This window comes from Rhinoraja longicauda, chromosome 15 (assembly GCF_053455715.1).
Source record: "Rhinoraja longicauda isolate Sanriku21f chromosome 15, sRhiLon1.1, whole genome shotgun sequence".
NCBI lineage: Eukaryota > Metazoa > Chordata > Chondrichthyes > Rajiformes > Arhynchobatidae > Rhinoraja > Rhinoraja longicauda.
Genome location: NC_135967.1, coordinates 1,292,571 through 1,314,317, shown reverse-complemented (window position 1 = coordinate 1,314,317; position 21,747 = coordinate 1,292,571). Strand labels below are relative to the sequence as shown.

Below are 21,747 nucleotides of genomic sequence, written 5' to 3'. Positions count from 1 at the left end.
ATAGCTGATCATCCACAATCAGTAACCCGTGCCTACCTTCTCCCCATATCCCTTGATTCCACTGGCCCCTAGAACTCTATTGAACTCTCTTTTAAATTCATCCAGTGAATGGGCCTCCACTACCTTCTGTGGCAGAGAATTCCACAAATTCACAACTCTGTGGGTGAAAAAGTTACTTCTCACCTCAGTTTTAAATGGCCTCCTCTTTGTTCTTAGACTGTGACCCCTGGTTCTGGACTCCCCCAACATTGGGAACATTTTTCCTGCATCTAGCTTGTCCAGTCCTTTTATAATTTTATATGTTTCTATAAGATCCCTTCTCATCCTTCTAAACTCCAGTGAATACAAGCCCAATCTTTCCAATCTTTCCTCATATGACAGTCCCGCCATCCCGGGGATTAACCTCGTGAACCTACGCTGCACTGCCTCAATAGCAAGGATGTCCTTCCTCAAATTAGGAGACCAAAACTGCACACAATACTCCAGATGTGGTCTCACCAGGGCCCTGTACAACTGCAGAAGGACCCCTTTGCTCTTGTACTGAAATCCTCTCGTTATGAAGGCCAACATGCCATTAGCTTTCTTCACTGCCTGCTGTACCTGCACCGTTAATTCCGTTGATCAAATGGGAAGGATTGCCTGTGGTGATCAGAACTGAGGGTTGTTCAACTGTTGCCCTTCACAATGTATCTCATTGTATTTCTATGAGATTTCCGGAGCTCTCTCTCGGAGATTGCGTGCGCCTGGAGTGCAGCTTTCCCAGTGTAGTGGAGGACAAGGCTAGAGTCAAATTCCCCATGTGAGTGCTCAATGGCCAAAGTTTCCACTGAGGAACGTCTGATCTGAAAAGCTGTTTTCCTCGCTTCACAGCACTTCAAAGGCAATGTGCCAACCTGCTTTTGATGATGTATTGTCTTAAAATTGAGATATGAATTTTTCTTCAACTAGACCTAAAATGTAGCTATGATATAAGGTTCCTTGAAATTGGACTCCAGGTGTGAAGAGATTCTCTGCACTGAATCCCATCTAAGGACTTTTTGATGTTTTGATAGGCGCTATTGGAATGTTAAGTGGCACTATGAAGTATTTGGTGTGATCTTCAACCAATAACCTTTAGATGATTTTCCATTGGACCAGAGTTGTCATCTGTCAGGTCGTGCTTGCATACCTTTTCCTTATTGCAAAGGACGGAAAGCAATTTTGACACAATTATTAACCAATCCATCTCTAACCAGAACACGTAGCTCCTATTTGATGAATTAAGTTGACTAATACTTGATACCGTTATGTCAAGTACCACAACGTTGCCAAGTTTGGTTCCAGTTACGGAACATGTTTGATTAGGTAGGTGAGAAAGAAATGTTGACGTTTTGTCCGTGTTTTGCTGGCCATCTGTTTAAACAGTCTCGCAAACCAAGCTGATAAAGTCTTGCCAATTATATCCTTTGTAGGCCATAAGGACTGGATGTAGCGATAGAGAAAGAGAGAGAGAAAATTCAATCTTAAATTACTGCTATAGATTGATCATTCCCATTCCATGGGGAAATTGGGAATTCCTGGTATAAAATTTGATCGGGCATCTGGCATTAATAGAGAATGTGGTGGGAGAGATTGCCAAGTGCATGAATTTGCCAGTCAACTGCGGATTACTCCAAAAAAATACAGTTCTTCACACACGAGTATTCCATGCATTAGACTTTAGCTGCATTGCTGAAGAAGGGTCCCGATCAAAATATCGTGCGTCCATTTTCCTCCACAGATGCTGACAGACATGCTGCATCCCTCCAGTACTGCTTTTTTGCTTAGGATCCCAGCAATGTCTCTTGTGCCTGTCGTCTCCTTAGCCTTTTAGATGATAATCTTTCACATTGCAACTCTGTAGTAATTTTTAAGGCTGGAAAGCATTAATATAAAATACAGCAAAAATAAATCAAAAGAGTTCTGGTTGCATGAAAATTCTGGATGCATGAATATGGAGAAATAAGAGTTTATTATATATCTAGTCTACCATTTAAAAGTGGTTGGATTATCCCTTGCCACAGTCAGAGTCGTGGAGTCACGAAAGCACGAAAGCAGGCCCTTCAGCCCAACTGAGGAAAGACACAAAAAGCTGGAGTAACTCAGCGGGTCAGGCAGCATCTCTGGAGAAAAGGAATAGGTGACATTTTGGGTCGAGACCCTTCTTCAGACACGTACCTCAACTTATGTTCACGTACCTCGACTCCATCCTATTCCTCTCTCCTTCAGCCCAGCTCATGCATGGTGATCCAGATGCCCATTGGTGCCAGTCCCAGTTGCCCATATCCCTCTAAACCACCTCTGTCCGTGTAATTATCCAAATATCCACTAAACATTGTTGATGTATCTGTTTTAACCACTTCCTCTGTCAGCATGTTGCATATGTCGTTTCCCAGGGGCGGTTTTACCTTCTCCCCAAAATCCATAAACAGAACTGACCCATTGTTGCTACCTGCTCCTGTTCCACTGAAATCATTTCCACGCATCTTGACTCCACCCTTCCCTCCCAACCTATGTCCAAGACACCCCTCCCTCACCCTTCATCCCTCTAATGACTTTCATTTTCCAGGCCCCCACTCCCTCGTCTTTACCATGGAGGCTCAGTCACTCTTCATCTCCATCCCCCACCAGGAAGGCCTAGAAGCCCTCCATTTCATCCTCAACCGCAGAACCATCCAAACTCCCTCCACTAACACTCCCCTCCGCCTGGCAGAACTGGTCCTCACCCTCAACAACTTCTCCTTTGATTCCTCCCACTTCCTCCAAGTCCAAGGCATAGCTATGGGGGGCCGCCATTGGTGGAGCGGGAGCACGTGGCCGCTGGCTGGGTGAGCATTGTCCCGTATGTGGGAGTGAGGAAGTTGGCAACCCCAGGTAGCTCAGTGTTCTGAAATTTGATTGAATGAGAAGTGGATGGAATTGGAGTCTTTGCATGGGGGTTTGGACCTCAAACGTAAATTCAGAAAATTCTGGAAATACTAAAAAGATCAAAGATCACCTGGAAATACTGAGATAGGTGGCACGGTGGTGCAGCGGTAGAGTTGCTGTCTTACAGCGCCAAAGACCCGGGTTTGATCCTGACTATGGGCGCTGTCTTCACGGACTTTGTACGTTCTCCCCATGACCAGCGTGGGTTTTCTACAGGATCTCCGGTTCTCGCCCACACTCCAAAGACATACAGGTTTGTAGGTTAATTGGCTTGGTGTAATGTGAAGTTGTCCCTAGTGTGTGTAGGATAGCGTTAGTGTGTGGGATCAAGGTCGGTGCAGACGGTGGGCCAAAGGGTCTGTTTCCATGCTGTATCTCTAAATTAAACTAAACTAGGCAGCATCTGAGGAGAAAGAGACAAAGTTAACATTTCAGCGTATGTCCTTTTATCCAGACCTCCTGGATTGAGACTCACATCAGGGCTTGCCACAGGTCCTGGCATCCATGACATGTCCTTAGGTGCAATCTGTTGTGAAACGGTGGAATTCTTTGCCTCAAAAGACAGTGGAGGCCGATTCTCTGGATGCTTTCAAGAGAGAGTTAGATAGAGTTCTTAATGATAGCGGAGTCAAGGGATATGGGGAGAAGGCAGGAACGGGGTACTGATTGTGGATGGTCAGCCATGATCACAGTGAATGTCGGTGCTGGCGCGAAGGGCCGAATGGCCTCCTCCTGCACCTATTGTCTATTGTCTTAGCTACTGATGTACATTGAGAGGGTTGCCTTGGCCTTGAGGATCCAGCAAAATCGTCTGTTTTAACTGCTGTGCTCGGGCAGGGCAACGCTGCAGGTAATGATACTGCAGGAGCACTTCATGCTCGACAGCACACCACCTCTATACTTCACACTGCCTCGGAAAAGCAGCCAACATGACCAAAGGCTTGTCTACCTCTGGTACTAGTGATGAGTGGGCTTGATGCAGAACTACCCCTTGAATGAAATGGACAAAGATATCGATCAGGCCAGGGTGGATCATCTGCCAAACTCCTGTAGTATGAAAACCATCAACTCTTGCCATACCACGTAGGCCGGCACAGTGGTGCAGCAGTAGAGTTGCTGCCTTACAGCAAATGTAGCACCGGAGACCCAGGTTCGATCCCAACCAAGGGTGCTGTCAGTACAGAGTTTGAACGTTTTCCCCGTGACCTGCGTGGGTTTTCTCCGAGATCCTCAGTTTCCTCCCACACTCCAAAGACAATAGACAATAGGTGCAGGAGGAGGCAATTCGGCCCTTTGAGCCATTCAATGTGATCATGGCTGATCATTCTCAATCAGTACCCCGTTCCTGCCTTCTCCCCATACCCCCTGACTCCACTATCCTTAAGAGCTCTATTTAGCTCTCTCTTGAATGCATTCAGAGAATTGGCCTCCACTGCCTTCTGAGGCAGAGAATTCCACAGATTCACAACTCTCTGACTGGAAAAGTTTTTCCTCATCTCAGTTCTAAATGGCCTACCCTTTATTCTTAAACTGTGGCCCCTTGTTCTAGACTCCCCCAACATTGGGAACATGTTTCCTGCCTCTAACGTGTCCAACCCCCTAATAATCTTATACGTTTCGATAAGATCTCCTCTCATCCTTCTAAATTCCAGCGTATACAAGCCTAGTCGCTCCAGTCTTTCAACATATGACAGTCCCGCCATTCCGGGAATTAACCTAGTAAACCCACGCTGCACGCCCTCAATAGCAAGAATATCCTTCCTCAAATTTGGAGACCATAACTGCACACAGTACTCCACGTGCGGTCTCACTAGGGCCCTGTACAACTGCAGAAGGACCTCTATGCTCCTATACTCAACTCCTCTTGTTATGAAGGCCAACATTCCATTGGCTTTCTTCAAAGACGTACAGGTTTGTAGGTTAATTGGCTTGGTAAATGTAAAAATTGTCCCCAGTGTGTGTAGGATGGTGTTAATGTGCGGGGATCGCTGGTCGGCGCGGACCCGGCGTGTTGTAAGGGCCTGTTTCCGCGCTGCATCTCTAAACTAAACTAAACTAAACCAAACCTGCAAAATCTTCTCCTGCTCTGATGGAGGTTGGATGGTGTCCCTACAGACATACGTAACACCAACATTGTCACGCTGCATAAGAACAAGGGAGAGGGCAGCGATCGCAACCAACTACAGGGGCATCCCATTTGTGTGTGTTACAGGAAAGGCCTTTGTCAGAGTGATGGTGCAAAGGCTTCACAGCCTGCATCTAGCTTGTAAAAATGTTCCCAATGTTGATCTCCCTGCATCTCCCTGCGATTGGGCTTGTATTCACTGGAATTTAGAAGAATGAGAGGGGATCTTATAGAAACATATTAAATTCTTAAGGGATTGGACAGGCTGGATGCAGGAAAAATGTTCCCGATGTTGGGGAAGTCCAGAACCAGGGGTCACAGTAAGAATAAGGGGTAGGCCATTTAGGACTGAGATTTAGGACAGGGGGTATGGGGAGAAGGCAGGAACGGGGTACTGATTGAGAATGATCAGCCATGATCACATTGAATGGCGGTGCTGGCTCGAAGGGCCGAATGGCCTCCTCCTGCACCTATTGTCTATTGTCTATTGAGATGAGGAAAAAAGATTTCACCCAGAGAGTTGTGAATCTCTGGAATTCTCTGCCACAGAAGACAGTGGAGGCCAATTCACTGGATGTATTCAAGATAGAGTTAGAGATAGCTCTGAGGGCTAACGGAATCAAGGGAGATGGGGAGAAGGCAGGAACGGGGTACTGATTGTGGATGATCAGCCATGATCACAATGAATGGTGGTGCTGGCTCAAAGGGCAGAATGGCCTCCTCCTGCACCTATTTTCTATGTTTCTATCAAATATAAGAAAAATGCAGTGGGCAGCAAAGCCCAGTATACATTGCCTTTGTGGAGATTATAAAAGCTTCCAATTCCAAGAGAGAGTCAACAGTGTGTTATTGTCATGTATCGCAGGTAGAACAATGACATTCTTACTTGCAGCAGCACAACAGAATATGTAAACATAGTGCACTCTAAACAATATAATAAACTAGAGAGAGAAAAAAAGTTCAGCGTGTAGATATGCTCACATACTCACAAATACACACATATACATAGATCACATACGCCAATCAGCCAAATCATTATGACCACTGACAGGTGAAGTGAATAACATTGATTATCTTGTTACAATGGCACCTGTCAAGGGGTGGGATATATTAGGCAGCAGGTGAACAGTCAGTTCTTGAAGTTGATGTGTTGGATGCAGGAGAAATGGGCAGGAGTAAAGACCTGAGCGACTTTGACAAGGGCCAAATTGTTATGGCCAGACGACTGGGTCAGAGCATCTCTGAAACGGCAAGGCTTGTAGGGTGCTCCCGGTCAGCAGTGGTGAGTACCTACCGACAGTGGTCCGAGGAGGGACAAACCACAAACCGGCGACAGGGTGTTGGGCGCCCAAGGCTCATCGATGCGTGAGGGCAACGAAGGCTATCCCGTCTGGTCCGAACCGACAGAAGGTCGACTGTGGCACAAGTCACAGAAAATGTTAATGGTGGTGACGGGAGGAATGTGTCACAATACACAGTGCATCGCACCCTGCTGCGTATGGGGCTGCGTAGAGTGCCCATGATGACATGATGTTTTGGTTCTCCAGTGTGTATATATATATATATATATATATATATATATATATATATATATACACACACCACATTCTGTCATCAGACACAGCCTCTACCAGGTATTAGAGAAGATTGGATGTTCACCACATCTTCTAAACTGTGTTGGGTCCTTCCATGTGGATATGCATGACACGGTTTGATGACCCGACATCAGACAGTTTCCCCATGAAAAGTGGAGTGGAGCAAGGTTGTCCCAGCTCCCAATGTGTTTGGCATCTTCTGTCCGTTGCCTTACCGACTGACACGGAAGGGGTGTACCTTCACACGAGAAGCAATGGGCCGCTCTTTAATCTAGGAAGGGTGAAAGGCAAGACAAATGTGAGAACTGTGCTTGTAAGGGAACTCTTGTACGCTGGTGAAACTCACAGAATAATGAAAGGCATAGATAGAATGGATGTGGAGAGGATGTTTCCACTGGTGGGAGAGTCAAGGACCAGAGGTCACAGCCTCAGAATTAAAGGTCGCTCTTTTAGAAAGGAGGTGAGGAGGGATTTCTTTAGTCAGAGGGTAGATAATCTGTGGAACTCATTGCCACTAGCCCCTAGAGCTCTATCTAACAGAGGGCTGTGGAGGCCAAGTCAGTGGATATTTTTAAGGCAGTGATAAACAAACACTTGTTAATATATTCCTTTATTCGTCCCACACCGGGGAAATTAGAACGGGTGTCAAAAGTTATGGGGGAAGGCAGGAAAATGGGATTAAGAGGCAGAGGTCAGCCATGATTGAATGGGCCGAATGGCCTAATTCCACTCCTATAAATGTTCCCAATGTTGGGGGAGACCAGAACCAGGGGCCACAGTCTTAGAATAAAGGAGAGGCCATTAAAAACTGAGGTGATAAAAAACTTTTTCACCCAGAGAGTTGTGAATTTGTGGAATTCTCTGCCACAGAGGGCAGTGGAGGCCAATTCATTGGATGAATTTAAAAGAGAGTTAGATAGAGCTCTAGGGGCTAGTGGAATCAAGAGGTATGGGGAGAAGGCAGGCACGGGTTACTGATTGTGGATGATCAGCCATGATCACAATGAATGGCGGTGCTGGCTCGAAGGGCCGAATGGCCTCCTCCTGCACCTATTTTCTATGTTTCTAAAAGAGATATGTTATCATTGGCCCTGACAACTGGGAAGCGGTTTCTAAAGAGCGGGGAGGTGGAGAGAGGACCTCCTGGTGGGTATCACGCACCATGACAGCATATGGTTCTGGACCCTGGAGGCCACAAAATGATTAACAGCATCGGAAACACACTGCCCGATCCAACAGCCAGAGATAACTTCACCGGTGGGAGCTGTGGGAGGGTCGGTCTGCATGTCTAGTCAGCCACAGCAGGAGATGCAACCACAGATGGAACATCACCCTATCCAGGCAGGGCAATGTCAAAGCAGCACCATCATCTCTCACAGATGGACAACAGTAACTCCTAGTACCACAATTCAATTTGATAACATTGTATTGTTTCAATAATTAACAATGAATTTATTTTGTAAAACATTTTATTTTAAATCAATGATAATATATGGATTGGATGAAAATTGGATAAAAGTCCACTTGGTATTTCATGATATCAAATTAAGCAAACTTTGCTGTCAAGTTCTAGTGCTTTTGAAATAGTATCAAAATATTTTGATGATATATTTATATACTTGATAATATATATAAATATATATTTTTTTAAATTATCATTATTTCCTTTTGCTTGGCAGAAATCTGAACAGAAACTACACTATTAATAAATTATACCTTTTGAGTTTTCATGCCTGTTACTAAAGATACCAATTACTGGTTTGTATTACTGTGTAAAACCATTTCCGATAAGCAGCGCAAAATGTAGTGGAGTATAAATGATCATCTGTACTGAGTTAAACCCATTGGGATTTAGTTTAGAGATACAGTACGGAAACAGGCCCTTCGACCCTCCGGATCCGCGCCGACCAGCGATCCCTGCATATTAACACTATCCTACACCCACTAGGGACAATTTTTACATTTATCAAGTCAATTAACCTACATACCTGTACGTCTTTGGAGTGTGGGAGGAAACCGAAGATCTCGGAGAAAACCCACGCAGGTCACGGGGAGAACATACAAACTCCGTACAGACAGCACCTGTAGTCAGGATCGAACCCGGGTCTCCGGTGCTGCAAGTGCTGTGAGGCGGCAACTCTACCGCTGCGCCACCGTGACGCCCACGGTGAAATACAGTTTTACAACATAAAACTCTGAAAGGGAGCGTTAACAAGCACAAACCCTTCTTTCAAAACGTCTGTCTCAGATAGAGGATTAATTCAATGGAAAAGTTATGGAATTAAAATGGTGGGAGACCTCTATCATAAGGGAACTTTTCTCTCTTTTCAGGAATTACAACAGAAGTATGGATTACATGCTAATAATTATTTTAGATATTTACAACTCAGAGATTATGTAAAATCACATACGCAAGAATATAGATTTAGAGGCCCAGGAATTCTTGATGAATGCTTGAACCGTCACTACAATACAAATAAATTAATATCTTATATTTATAATACTCTTTTAGATACCGACATTCCGTCATCAGAATCATATAGACGAGCATGGGAGGACGAATTGGCTCAACCCATAACGCAAGGCATATGGGACAGAAGTTTACAACACATACGTCAATGCTCGTTAAACACTAGACACTCATTAATACAATTTAAAATATTACACAGATTACATTATTCGAAGATAAAATTAAACAGGATCCGCCCAAGTATCTCCCCTATTTGTGATAAATGTCAATTTCAAGAAGCCAATTTAACTCACACTTTTGTGACGTACAAATTTGCAAAATTTTTGGATCGATATTTTAAAACTTATTTCCAAAGTTATCGATAACCAACTGGATTTAGATCCAAAATTAATAATTTTAGGATTATCAGAGCACATTACAAACTTTACGCTAAGTCAGAGATGCTTTCTTGACTACAGTTTAATAACTGCGAAAAAATTAATACTTACATTTTGGGAAAAAGCAGTAACCCCCACAATTAAAATGTGGATTACGGAAATGACCGAGACCTTGCATTTGGAAAAAATAAGATTTGCCTTAATTGACAAACCAGATCTATTTTTTTAAATATGGTCTCCATTTATTGAATTTTTAAAAAAGTAAATGGGTTTGTCACAAAACTAAAATTTAAAACTAAAGTTAAAACTTGAGTTTAGGGTTGGATGTACAACTATACTCACTAACTCCCGGATCTATCCCCATAATCTTTATATTTGTCATTCTCTTTTTTCTTTGCTTTCTCTCTATTAGTTTATAGTCTTTTTTTTCAGTCTGTTTTCATCTTTATTTTTTCTTTAAAAATTTAAAAATTGAAGCTATGTAAGAATTCTATAACCAGTTTGTCGTTTATTATTATTTGTACATATGCTTTAAAATTTTTTAAATAAAAAATAAAAATAAAAAAACTCTGTAAGGGAGCGTTAACAAGCACAAATTTACAGCCAAAATTTGTATCTGATTAACAATTGGGCCGAAGTCATAAGATTAACGCAAAGAGTTCATTTTTATGTTTCCATCCCTATTTTCCAACAGGAGACAAAGGGTTCCCGGGACAACATGGTCCCAGTGGCCTGCCAGGATTGCGAGGTTTCCCGGGATTTGAGAAAGGTCGACCTGGAGACCCTGGGATTCCAGGTTCACATGGAGCTCCGGGACTACTGGGACCAAAGGGCTCCAGTGGTATATTTGGTTTCCCTGGAACATCCGGTGAAAAGGTAAGAGTCTTAATTGCTGTTAAACACTTTCTTGTAGAGATTAATTGTCATGCAATCATCAAGCAAACTTAGCCAAAGGAGCAGAGGGCCCATTCTCTTTATGGAACAGGAGAGGCACTTCATGGAGGAACACCCCAGTGAAGGTTCATCAGAAATCAATCGACAATAGGTGCAGGAGGAGGCCACTCGGCCCTTCGAGCCAGCACCCCCATTCACTGTGATCATGGCTGATCATCCACAATCGGTACCCCGTTCCTGCCTTCTCCCCATATCCTTGACTCCGCTATCTTTAAGAGCTCTATCTAACTCTCTCTGAAAGCATCCAGAGAATTGGCCTCCACTGCCTTCTGAGGCAGAGAATTCCACAGATTTACAACTCTCTGAGTGAAAAAGTTTTTTTTCATCTCCGTTCTAAATGAACTCTTATTCTTAAACTGTGGCCCCTGGTTCTGGACTGATATAATCATTCTGATGCAAGTACACCCTTGCTTTGGTAGGGAGAACAAATCTCCACGCAATATTCCAGAAGCTATCTCACCTGGGTTTGTGTATAATTCGAACAAGACATTTTTATTCTTGTAAAGTCCCCTTGCAATAAAAGCCGATGTATAATTTGTCTTCCCAAAAGCTTTCTGCACTTAAATGTTAAATGTCAGTGATGTGTATACGATAACCAGGTGGCTCTCAACACCTAAACATGTTAAACTCTCCACATATAGCTCTGGTGCATATCCTGACATTTTTCTACAGACTATTTATCTGCCGTATCCTTAACTCGTTCAGTTAAACTGTCCACCCCCCCCTGAAGCCACCTCACATTCTTTACATGGCATAGACAACTAACCTGCATCATGCAAAGGCCAGCTTTGAATCAAAAACAAGCTAGAATATATTACATAATTCCCACATTTAAATCATTGATATGGATTGTGACAGCTTGTATGTAAGATCAAATCTGGGACGATAGAATTGAGTTGCCACCTTACAGTAGAGCTAGCAGTAGAGTTGTAGCGGTAGAGTTGCTGCCTTACTGCGCTCGCAGCGCTGGACACCCGGGTTTGATCCCGACTACGGGAGCTGTCTGTACGGAGTTTGTACGTTCTCCCCGTGACCTGCGTGGGTTTTCTCCGAGATCTTCAGTTTCCTCCCAAACTCCAAAGTAGGTACAGCTCTGTAGGTTAATTGGCTTGTTGTATGTATAAATTGTCCCTAGTGTGTGTGGGATAGTGTTAATCTGCGGGGATCGCTGTTCGGCGTGGAATCGGTGTGTCTCTAAACTAAACTAAACTTGAGGAGAATGTGAGATTAGCACAAATGGGTGGTCAATGGTTGGCGTAGATTTAATAGACAATAGACAATAGGTGCAGGAGGAGGCCATTCGGCCCTTCGAGCCAGCACCGCCTTCAATGTGATCATGGCTGATCATTCTCAATCAGTACCCTGTTCCTGCCGTCTCCCATACTCCCTGACTCCGCTATCCTTAAGAGCTCTATCCAGCTCTCTCTTGAATGCATTCAGAGAATTGGCCTCCAATGCCTTCTGAGGCAGAGAATTCCACAGATTCACAACTCTCTGACTGAATGGGCAGAAGGGCTTGTTTCCATGCTGTGGCCTTGTATGACTTCATGACGGTTGGAGCCTCAGCACCAATACTCATGGCAGCCATTTAATCATGGCCTCCAAACCCGAAAATTACTCATTTATTCCTACTGCCAGTTTTCCATCTGTTAGACATTTTTGCTTCATAATATCTTCTGTGGTGCCTTATCAAAGTCCATATCCCTCTCTCCCCATCCCTTCCCAATCATCGTTCTCCGACTAGTTTGACTGTCCTCCTGATTGAATTTTACTTTGTATACCGCATTGTCACCTTCCCTTAGCTAACAGTGATCTATTCTACATTTACCTTGACCTTCATCCCCTTTGATCTCTCATGTTCACAACTTACCCATCCATATCTCTCGTTTCCCTTTACCCTGACTCTCAGTCTGAAGAAGAGTCTCGAGCCAAAACGTCACCCATTCCTTCTCTCCAGAGATGCTGCCTGTCCCGCTGAGTTACTCCAGCACTTTGTGTCTATCTTTGGTGTAAACCAGCATCTGCAGTTCCTTCCGACACAACTTTAACTGTTTTTTCTTCAGTTGCAACATGTCAAATACAAGCTTCCCATCATGTACCCATTGCGACTGCCCAATTCAACTGTGTTTCTAAGTGCCCTGTTAGGCCTGTAGTTATTCAGTAGTGCCTCGTCTTTTTCCTATTGATGGTAATGCAGGCCAACCAGTCCTTTTCCTGTTTTCTCTTCCCCTTTTTTAAATAGTGAAGTTACACTTGCCACCTTCCAATCTGTGGAAACTGCTGTGGAAAATCTATGATATTTTGGAAAATGACAAGCAAGTACCTCCCCCATCTCCATTGCATTACCTCCATGAGTAAGCCTGAGACGGGGACTGGGGCCCAACCCTCAAGGCAAATGTATTACTCTAATAGCCAGCCATACGTTCATGTTCATTGAAACATAGAAACATAGAAAATAAATGCAGGAGGAGGCCATTTGGCCCTTTGAGCCAGCACCGCCATTCAATGTGATCATGGCTGATCATCCACAATCAGAACTCCGTTCCTGCGTTTTTCCCATATCCCTTGATTCGGTAAGCACTAAGAGCTAAATCTAACTCTCTCTTTAAAACATCCAGTGAATTGGTTCCACTGCCTTCTGTGACAGAGAATTCCACAGATTCACAACTCTCTGGGTGAACAAGTTTTTCCTCATCTCAGTCTTAAATGGCCTCCCCTTTATTCTTAAACTGTGACCCCTGGTTCTGGACTCCCCCAACATCAGGAACATTTTTCCTGCATCTAGCCTGTCCAATCCTCTAAGAATTTTATATGTTTCTATAAGATCCCCTCTCACCCTTCTAAATTCCAGTGAATACAAGCCCCGTCGACCCATTCTTTCATCATACATCAGTCCCACCATCCTGGGAATTAACCTGGTGAACCTACGCTGCACTCCCTCAATAGCAATAACATCCTTCTTCAAATTAGGGGACCAAAATTGCACACAACACCCCAGGTGCAGTCTCACCACGGCCCTGTACAACTGCAGTAGGACCTCCTTGCTCCTAAACTCAAATCCTCTTGCAATTAAATGGGGAATTAAATCAATGTGGGCTATGTGGACATAGCTGAAGAAGGGTCTCAACTGAAACGTCACCTATTCCTTGTCTCCAGAGATGCTGTCTGTCTTGCTGAGTTACTCCATTTTTTTGTGTCTATCTTCAGTTTAATCCAGCATCTGCAGTTCCTTCCAACACAGGTTTAAGAGGGGTGCTGTGCACACTTCTTTTAGTAACACATGGATTTTGTTCCTCGCAGGGTGGTGAAGGTCGGCCTGGTTCTTCTGGGCTCCCTGGTGAAGCTGGCTTCCCTGGTCCAAAAGGTAGGAATTTGCTTCCCACTCCCTGCCCATTGCTACAAATACTTCTTCGCTCCGACCTTCCTCACTTCAACCCTTTCACAATCGTTGCAAAGAATTAGACTTACTTTTTTTTTAAACCAAGTTTGGTGGGGAAGCCCGAGAGAGTTACAAGCCTTTGGCTTTGGCTTTGGTAGCTCAGCACATTCAGATCCATGGGTCATCACATAAGCTTCATGGAATGGAATCAAACTCATGCCTCGCCACTGATTGAAGAAGTTATGTTCACATTAATAGAGCTCGGACTGACTGTTTCGAGGGGTTGTTGTGCAAATGGTTTCAAATACTGGATGCCTAGCTGGGTTTATGAATAGTGCTGTAGATTGTAAAAGCAAGATCAATATTCTGCAAGATCAATATTCTGCAAATCACTGGCTGGCTTATTTGGGAATTTTTGGTTCTTCACAGTGTGGGAGTAAAGAGATCTTTCTGCAGTTGAACAGGGGCCTGGTGAGACCACATCTGGAGTACTGTGTACAGTTTTGGTCTCCTAATTTGAGGAAGGACATTCTTGCTATTGAGGCAGTGCAGCGTAGGTTCACGAGGTTAATCCCTGGGATGGCGGGACTGTCATATGAGGAAAGATTGGAAAGACTGGGCTTGTATTCACTGGAGTTTGGAAGGATGAGAGGGGATCTTATACAGACGTATAAAATTATCAAAGGACTGGACAAGCTAGATGCAGGAAAAATGTTCCCAATGTTGGGGGAGTCCAGAACCAGGGGACACAGTCTAAGAATAAAGGGAAGGCCATTTAAAACTGAGGTGAGAAAAAACTTTTTCGCCCAGAGATTTGTGGAATTCTCTGCCACAGAGGGCAGTGGAGGCTAATTCACTGGATGAATTTAAAAGAGAGATACATAGAGCTCTAGGGGCTACTGGAATCAAAGGATATGGGGAGAAGGCAGGCACGGGTTACTAATTGTGGATGATCAGCCATGATCACAATGAATGGCGGTGCTGGCTCGAAGAGCCAAATGGCCTCCTCCTGCAATTATTTTCTATGTTTCTAATGCTGTTAAGGCTTTGGAAATGATTGGGAGGAAATTCACCAATATGTTTTACGTTTAGGAAAAATTACGACAGAACAAAAGATGTTATAAGTTGGTTTTATAGAGGCTTTTAAGCTGTGGTAGCTTGATAGAGTAGACTAGAAAATATTCCATTCACACTTGAATAATTCACTAAAGATCTAAAGCAGAGTGAGAATGTTTTCACCTGAATGCCTGTGGGGATCTGAGACACTCGACCCAAAATGGTGCAGGAACTTGATGACATAAGTACTTTTAAACGTGAGTTAAGTTTAGTTCAGACTGGTTTAGTTACTTTAGAGATAGAGCACAGAAACAGGCCCTTTGGCCTACCAGCGATCCCCACACATTAACACTATCCTACACACACTGGGATCAATTTTACACTTATACCAAGCCAATTAACCTACAAACCGGTACATCTTTGGAGGGTGGGAGGAAAACGAAGATAGACAATAGATAATGGACAATAGGTGCAGGAGTAGGCCATTCAGCCCTTCGAGCCAGCACCACCATTCAATGTGATCATGGTTGATCATTCTCAATCAGTACCCCGTTTCTGCCCTCTCCCCATGCCCTCTGACTCCGCTATCATTGAGCTCTATCTAGCTCTCTCTTGAATGCATTCAGAGAATTAGCCTCCACTGCCTTCTGAGGCAGAGAATTCCACAGATTCACAACTCTGAGTGAAAAAGGTTTTCCTCATCTCCTTTCTAAATGGCCTACCCCTTATTCTTAAACTGTGGCCCCTTGTTCTGGACTCCCCCAACATTGGGAACATGTTTCCTGCCTCTAACGTGTCCAACCCCTTAATAATCTTATACGTTTCGATAAGATCTCCTCTCATCCTTCTAAATTCCAGTGTATGCAAGCCTATTCGCTCCAGTCTTTCAACATATGACCGCCATTCCGGGAATTAACTTAGTAAACCTACGCTGCACGCCCTCAATAGAAATCAAGATCTCAGAGAAACCCATGCAGGTCAGGGAGAGAACATACAAACTCCGTACAGACAAACACCCAGAGACTGAACCCGGGTCTCTGGTGCTGTAAGCGCAGTGTGGCAGCAACTCTACCGCTGCGCCACCGTGCCGGCCAAGTTACTTGGTACTTGGAGCACAAGAACATTGTTGAAATTAAAGAAAAGTATTTTAAACAAAAAGCTATTCCTTCAAGGAATTATCTCAGACACAATTGGATAAATAGTCTGCACCATCTGTGGTTTGATGATTCCTGTGAAGTCACAATAAAGATAGAATCTTTAACTGCTGAAAACTTGCCAGATCAGCAAGATTATAATCATTTTCAGTTCCTTCTTACACATTCAGTTTCTTAACTTAGTTTGATTTCTTGAAAGGAGTTACAGTTTTATCGTGCTTCAGTTGCTGGGATCCAGGAGTCTGGAAAGTATTTGAATCTTGATTTTGCAGCCGGAGAAAAATAACAATGTTTTAACAAAATAAAAGGGAAGGAAAGATTGGATTAAGCAAGAAAAGAAACAGTAGGCGACACGGTGGCGCAGCGGTAGAGTTGCTGCCTTACAGCGCCAGAGATTCACATTCGATCCTGACCAGGGGAGTACGGCCAGAGTATGGCCAGAGTAAGGCCAGTATGGGGTTTGTACGTTCTCCCCGTGACTGCGTGGGTTTTCCCAGGGTGCTCCAGTTTCCTCCCACACTCCAAAGACGCACAGGTTTGTGGGTTAATTTGCTTCTGTAAATTGTCCCCAGTGTTAGTGTATGAATCTCCATGGATTGTCACCTTGTCGTGGTGGAGAAGCTTGTGTGGTCCTGAGATCCTGAGAGCGATGCCGTCTGGAGCTACGCTCCTGGTAGGGTCACCCATGGCGGTAAGGTCGAGGGGGAGGACCCTGACAAAGAGCAATCCAACCAAGAGCTCAACGGTGGAACAGGCGGAGGATGATGGCCGGCTTTAGAGGAGCGTCACAACGGCTGGGAAGGCGGATGAAGGCTGCAGCAGAAAAGAATGCATGCCACTGGATCCTGACCCAGATCTGTCAAGGTGGCTGTCTGTGCACCAGTTTCCCCACGGTAAACAAAGTCATGCACAGGCTCCGACCCCATGGAGAGGACAGTCATACTCGCTTCCAGTGGCCGCCGATGTTGATGATGATGATGATGATGATGATGATCAGTCTGAAGAAGGGTCTCGACCCGAAACGTCACCCATTCCTTCTCTCCTGAGATGCTGCCTGACCTGCTGAGTTACTCCAGCATTTTGTGAATAAATACCTTGGATTTGTACCAGCATCTGCAGTTATTTTCTTACACTACATGATGATGATGATAGTGGATGGGGTGATCGCTGTGGATTCGGTGGGCTGCGGCTCCTGTTTCCACACTTTATCTCTAAAGTAAAGTCGTCTAAAAGTAAGGGGAAAAAAGAGAAAATTTAAATCTAGAATTGACAGCAAGTTAGAATGAGGTTTAGCAGGTTGGATTATTTTCTAGACCAGTGAGTGTGATTGATGTAAAATGACTAAAGCAGCATTGTTCTCAATCAGCCCTGGTTTTCAGCGAGGCTGAATATGCAAGTGCTGCAAGTTTTGTATTTGATGGGATGTTGCGGGAGTGTGGATGCAAATGGTAAGATGATGCAACTTGAGCTGTGGGTCATGTCATGCACTGTTGCGAACATGCAAGGGTGGAAAGAGCACAATGGCCTTGCCCATTAATCATCCAAAGAAGCCAGCACAAAGCGAGGTTTATGATGTTCCCGCATACATTCACCCCATAATGTTAAGCACTTTGAAAATGTTTAATCGCTTCTCCTGCTGAGGTAGTTTATCATATCATCATATCATATACATACAGCCGGAAACAGGCCTTTTCGGCCCACCAAGTCCGTGCCGCCCAGTGATCCCCGCACATTAGCACTATCCTACACCCACTAGGGACAATTTTTACATTTACCCAGCCAATTAACCTACATACCTGTACGTCTTTGGAGTGTGGGAGGAAACCGAAGATCTCGGAGAAAACCCACGCAGGTCACGGGGAGAACGTACAAACTCCTTACAGTGCAGCACCCGTAGTCAGGATCGAACCTGAGTCTCCGGCGCTGCATTCGCTGTAAAGCAGCAACTCTACCGCTGCGCTACCGTGCCGCCTACACGGCTTGCTGATTAATTTGCATGTATTTTTGAGCTTGCATTATTTTTCCCAGGTTTGGAACATGATGTCTTTTCCAGAGTCACTGTAGGCAATGTTATATTGACCTCTGTTTACGTGATTTATGCTGCTTGCATTGGAAATGGTTCTCGGACGATTGGGCTGTTTTATGAGTTATCTTACTTCCAGACTCACCAAGACTGATGCATGAGACTCGTGCAAGAGACCACACTCTCTCACCTCATGACCAGTAGGGTTGTGCTGAGAATTGCTGCCATTTGTCCTGCCTTTGTCCGTTGAAGAATAGGACAGCTGGAAGAATGCAGTGGAAGCCTAATCAGCATTAATTTAGTTGTGAAATGCCTCCAATTAATATATCTGAAGAAGGATCTCGACCCGAAACGTCACCCATTCCCTGTCTCCTAGATGCTGCCTGACCTGCTGAGTTACTCCAGCATTTTGTAATACCTTTGATTTATACCAGCATCTGCAGTTATTTTCCTACACCTCTAATTAATATTGTCCACATAATGTAATATAATATAATATAATATAATATAATATAATATAATATAATATAATATAATATATTATTGCATAATATAATCTATCTAAACATAGCACAAAAAGTAAGGAAATTTGTGTTTGGTAGATTATTTCTTTGTTGTAACAATGCTTCTTGGCAATAAATCTTATACCGTTGGAAAGCCTGTTTATTTCCCTTTTAAATGGCGCCACATTTGTAAGGAACATGCATTTGTGGGATGAGCAGCAGAGCTGAGTATGTGGGTTGCGCCCATGAAAAATCTGCCAAATCTTCTCTGCCAATGGCAAACAGCTTATTCTGCCATTGACTCTTGTTCGGTGTTGTTTGGTGGATTGGATGATTGAAGTCTGAAGAAATAAGACATATTGGCAATTTAACAATTTATTCATTTAATAAACAGGAGCCTCGGTAGCGTGTGGAAGAACCATACACAGCCACAACAGCCTGGCACCTCCTCCTCATGCTGGTCACCAGCCTGGTCACACACTGTTGTGGGATGGCATCCCATTCTTCAACCAGCATTTGTCACAAGTCAGCCAACGTGGTTGTGTTGGTCACTCTGGCACGAACAGCACGCCCAAGCTGATCCCACAAGTGTTCAATGGGGTTGAGGTCAGGACTGCTGGCAGGCCATTCCATCCTCTCCACTCCCAAATTCTGGAGGTAGTCTCTGAGAAACCCTGCTCTGTGGGGGCGAGCATTGTCATCTTGGAGGATAGAGTTCGGTCCCAGACTGTGGAGATATGGGATTGCCACTGGTTGCAGAATCTCATCTCGATATCTCTCTGCATTGAGATTGCCTCCAATGATGACAAGCCTCGTTTTTCCAGTGAGGGAGATGCCGCCCCACACCATCACACTGCCTCCACCATAAGATGTTACTCTATCGGTGCAGCAATCAGCATAGCGTTCTCCGCGTCTTCTCCACACTTTGACCCTATGATCCAACTGCCGTAGGCAGAATCTGGACTCATCGCTGAACATAACGTTCCTCCACGTGTTCAGGTTCCAGTGCACGTGTTGCCGACACCAGCGCAAACGGGCCTGACGGTGAAGGGCAGTCATGAAATATAATATGAAAACTGAGCATCTTTGTTTTCAGCAACCGTTGTCACAACCAGAACCCATGGGTCCACAGGTCGTCTAGTGTAATATTTACTACTACTACTACTAATAATAATAATAATAATAATCCATGCTGCTGACATGATATGACACTTTTACTACACAGGTGAGCCTGGTACGTGGGTAACATCGTCTGGTATTCCAGGACCAAAAGGAGAGAGAGGCCTGCCCGGGTACCCAGGTGAGACAAGTAGAGTTTGTTTTCCCCCAGAGTTCTTCTCTTTCCACATTTCATGAGACATGTGGTTATATTTTCCACAATATTTGCCATTTGTGAAGCTCAGACTGCCGACAGCAGAACTTGGTTTGAGTGTGAAGCTACAAGCTTTACCAAGGAGGGGGGGGGGGGGGGAATTCCATTTTGTAGGTCAATTACTCACCAGCCAGCTACTGTAAGTTGGTGATTGAAGCCCAAAGGACAAAATCTGGTTCTGGGAAAAAAAAACAGAAGGGCAGATATCCAAAGGAAATGTGTCCAAACTACATTATGGACAGGTACATGGACAGGAAAGGTTTAGACGGGCATGGGCCATATGCAAGCGAATGGGACTAGCTTAGATGGAGCATCTTGGTCGGCATGGAGGAGTTGGGCTGAAGGGCCTGCTTCAACCCTTATGAAGTATGAACTATGAAGACTGAGATGCAATGGGTTGTTGGCACCCTTGCCATCTTCATGAGAAGGGCGGTTGGGAAAGATGTGGCAAAATGGGAAGTAAATCAAAGATATCTGGTTGAAGGAGGGATTTGTCATTGGTTGCTCATACTGAACCATGAGGCTTCAAGCTTTGCATTGGCTTTGCATTCGCAAATGAAGTTCTATTGGAGCACAACCGGTAAAATGAGTATCCGCTCATCGTCTTCACTGCAGTTGAATGATCCGCAGAGCTGGGCATGAGGCCAAGAGACTCTCAGAAGATTGTTACAATTATTTGCCACCCTTCTCAATCATTCTTGTGCTTATACTGGCTGGGCAGCCAGTCACACAGGCTGCAGATACCCAGTACATGATGCAACCAAGATCTGACCTGTGTAACTTGCTGGAAAACAGGAAAGTTCAGAGCAAAATAATAAGGAAAGTTGGATCGATTAGCCGGGGAAAACCTGGATATGTATTAGATGTAATTGACCATGGCATATTTTAATCATATACAGCTTCATTCCACAAATAGTTGAGCAGGTATTTGTGCATTGTAGGTGTCTATATTGTTCACCGACTTGTGTCTTTGCTTATCATTAGGTGGAAGTGGGCAAAAAGGAATGCCCGGTGATTCTGGCTACAATGGTAGACCAGGGGTCAATGCAAGGAAAGGATTTCCAGGAGAAGGTGGCCGACCAGGTTCCTCAGGTGAGAATCGACAGAGCCTTGAGCAAAGGTAAATGGACAGAAGAGGAATTCACGCCTTAATCCTGAATCAGCGTCATCTTTTTAAACGGTTCAATCTAATCTCATTCCATTCCTTTCTGTTTGTGGAAGATCAAATTGGGTTTATTGTTATATGCACAAGGGGTGCATATATGTATAAAATTATAAAAGGACTGGACAAGCTAGATGCAGGAAAAATGTTCCCAATGTTGTGGGAGACCAGAACCAGGGGCCACAGTCTAAGAATAAAGGGGAGGCCATTTAAAACTGAGATGAGAAGAAACTTTTTCACCCAGAGAGTTGTGAGTTTGTGGAATTCTCTGCCACAGAAGACAGTGGAGGCCAATTCACTGGATGAATTTAAAAGAGAGTTAGATAGAGCTCTAGGGGCTAGTGGAATCAAGGGATATGGGGAGAAGGCCCATATGGCCCATAAGGCCCATATGGGGATACGGGTTACTGATTGTGGAAGATCAGCCATGATCACAATGAATGGCGGTGCTGGCTGGAAGGGACGAATGGCCTCCTCCTGCACCTATTGTCTATGTTTCTATGGTGAGGTATACGTACAATGAACGCAGCAGCAACATCACAGGTATAGACTCAGACAATAGACAAAAAAAAGTACAGTAAGCCCATGTTTTAACAGTGCCCTTTACAAGGGGTTTGGGATATGTGCAGGG

The 21,747-nt window shown here is 44.3% G+C and overlaps 1 protein-coding gene across 4 annotated transcripts in view; it reads left to right on the top strand.

The window, feature by feature from the left end:
• col4a6 (collagen, type IV, alpha 6) overlaps nucleotides 1-21,747 on the top strand; it is a 409,834-nt gene that overhangs the window by 350,872 nt on the left and 37,215 nt on the right. For all 4 annotated transcript variants that reach the window (XM_078412091.1, XM_078412093.1, XM_078412090.1 and 1 more), the window contains 4 exons: nucleotides 10,208-10,389; nucleotides 13,768-13,831; nucleotides 19,808-19,882; nucleotides 20,939-21,046. In XM_078412091.1, coding sequence (XP_078268217.1) covers nucleotides 10,208-10,389; nucleotides 13,768-13,831; nucleotides 19,808-19,882; nucleotides 20,939-21,046 — 429 coding nt within the window. The remainder of the gene's footprint in view (nucleotides 1-10,207; nucleotides 10,390-13,767; nucleotides 13,832-19,807; nucleotides 19,883-20,938; nucleotides 21,047-21,747) is intronic.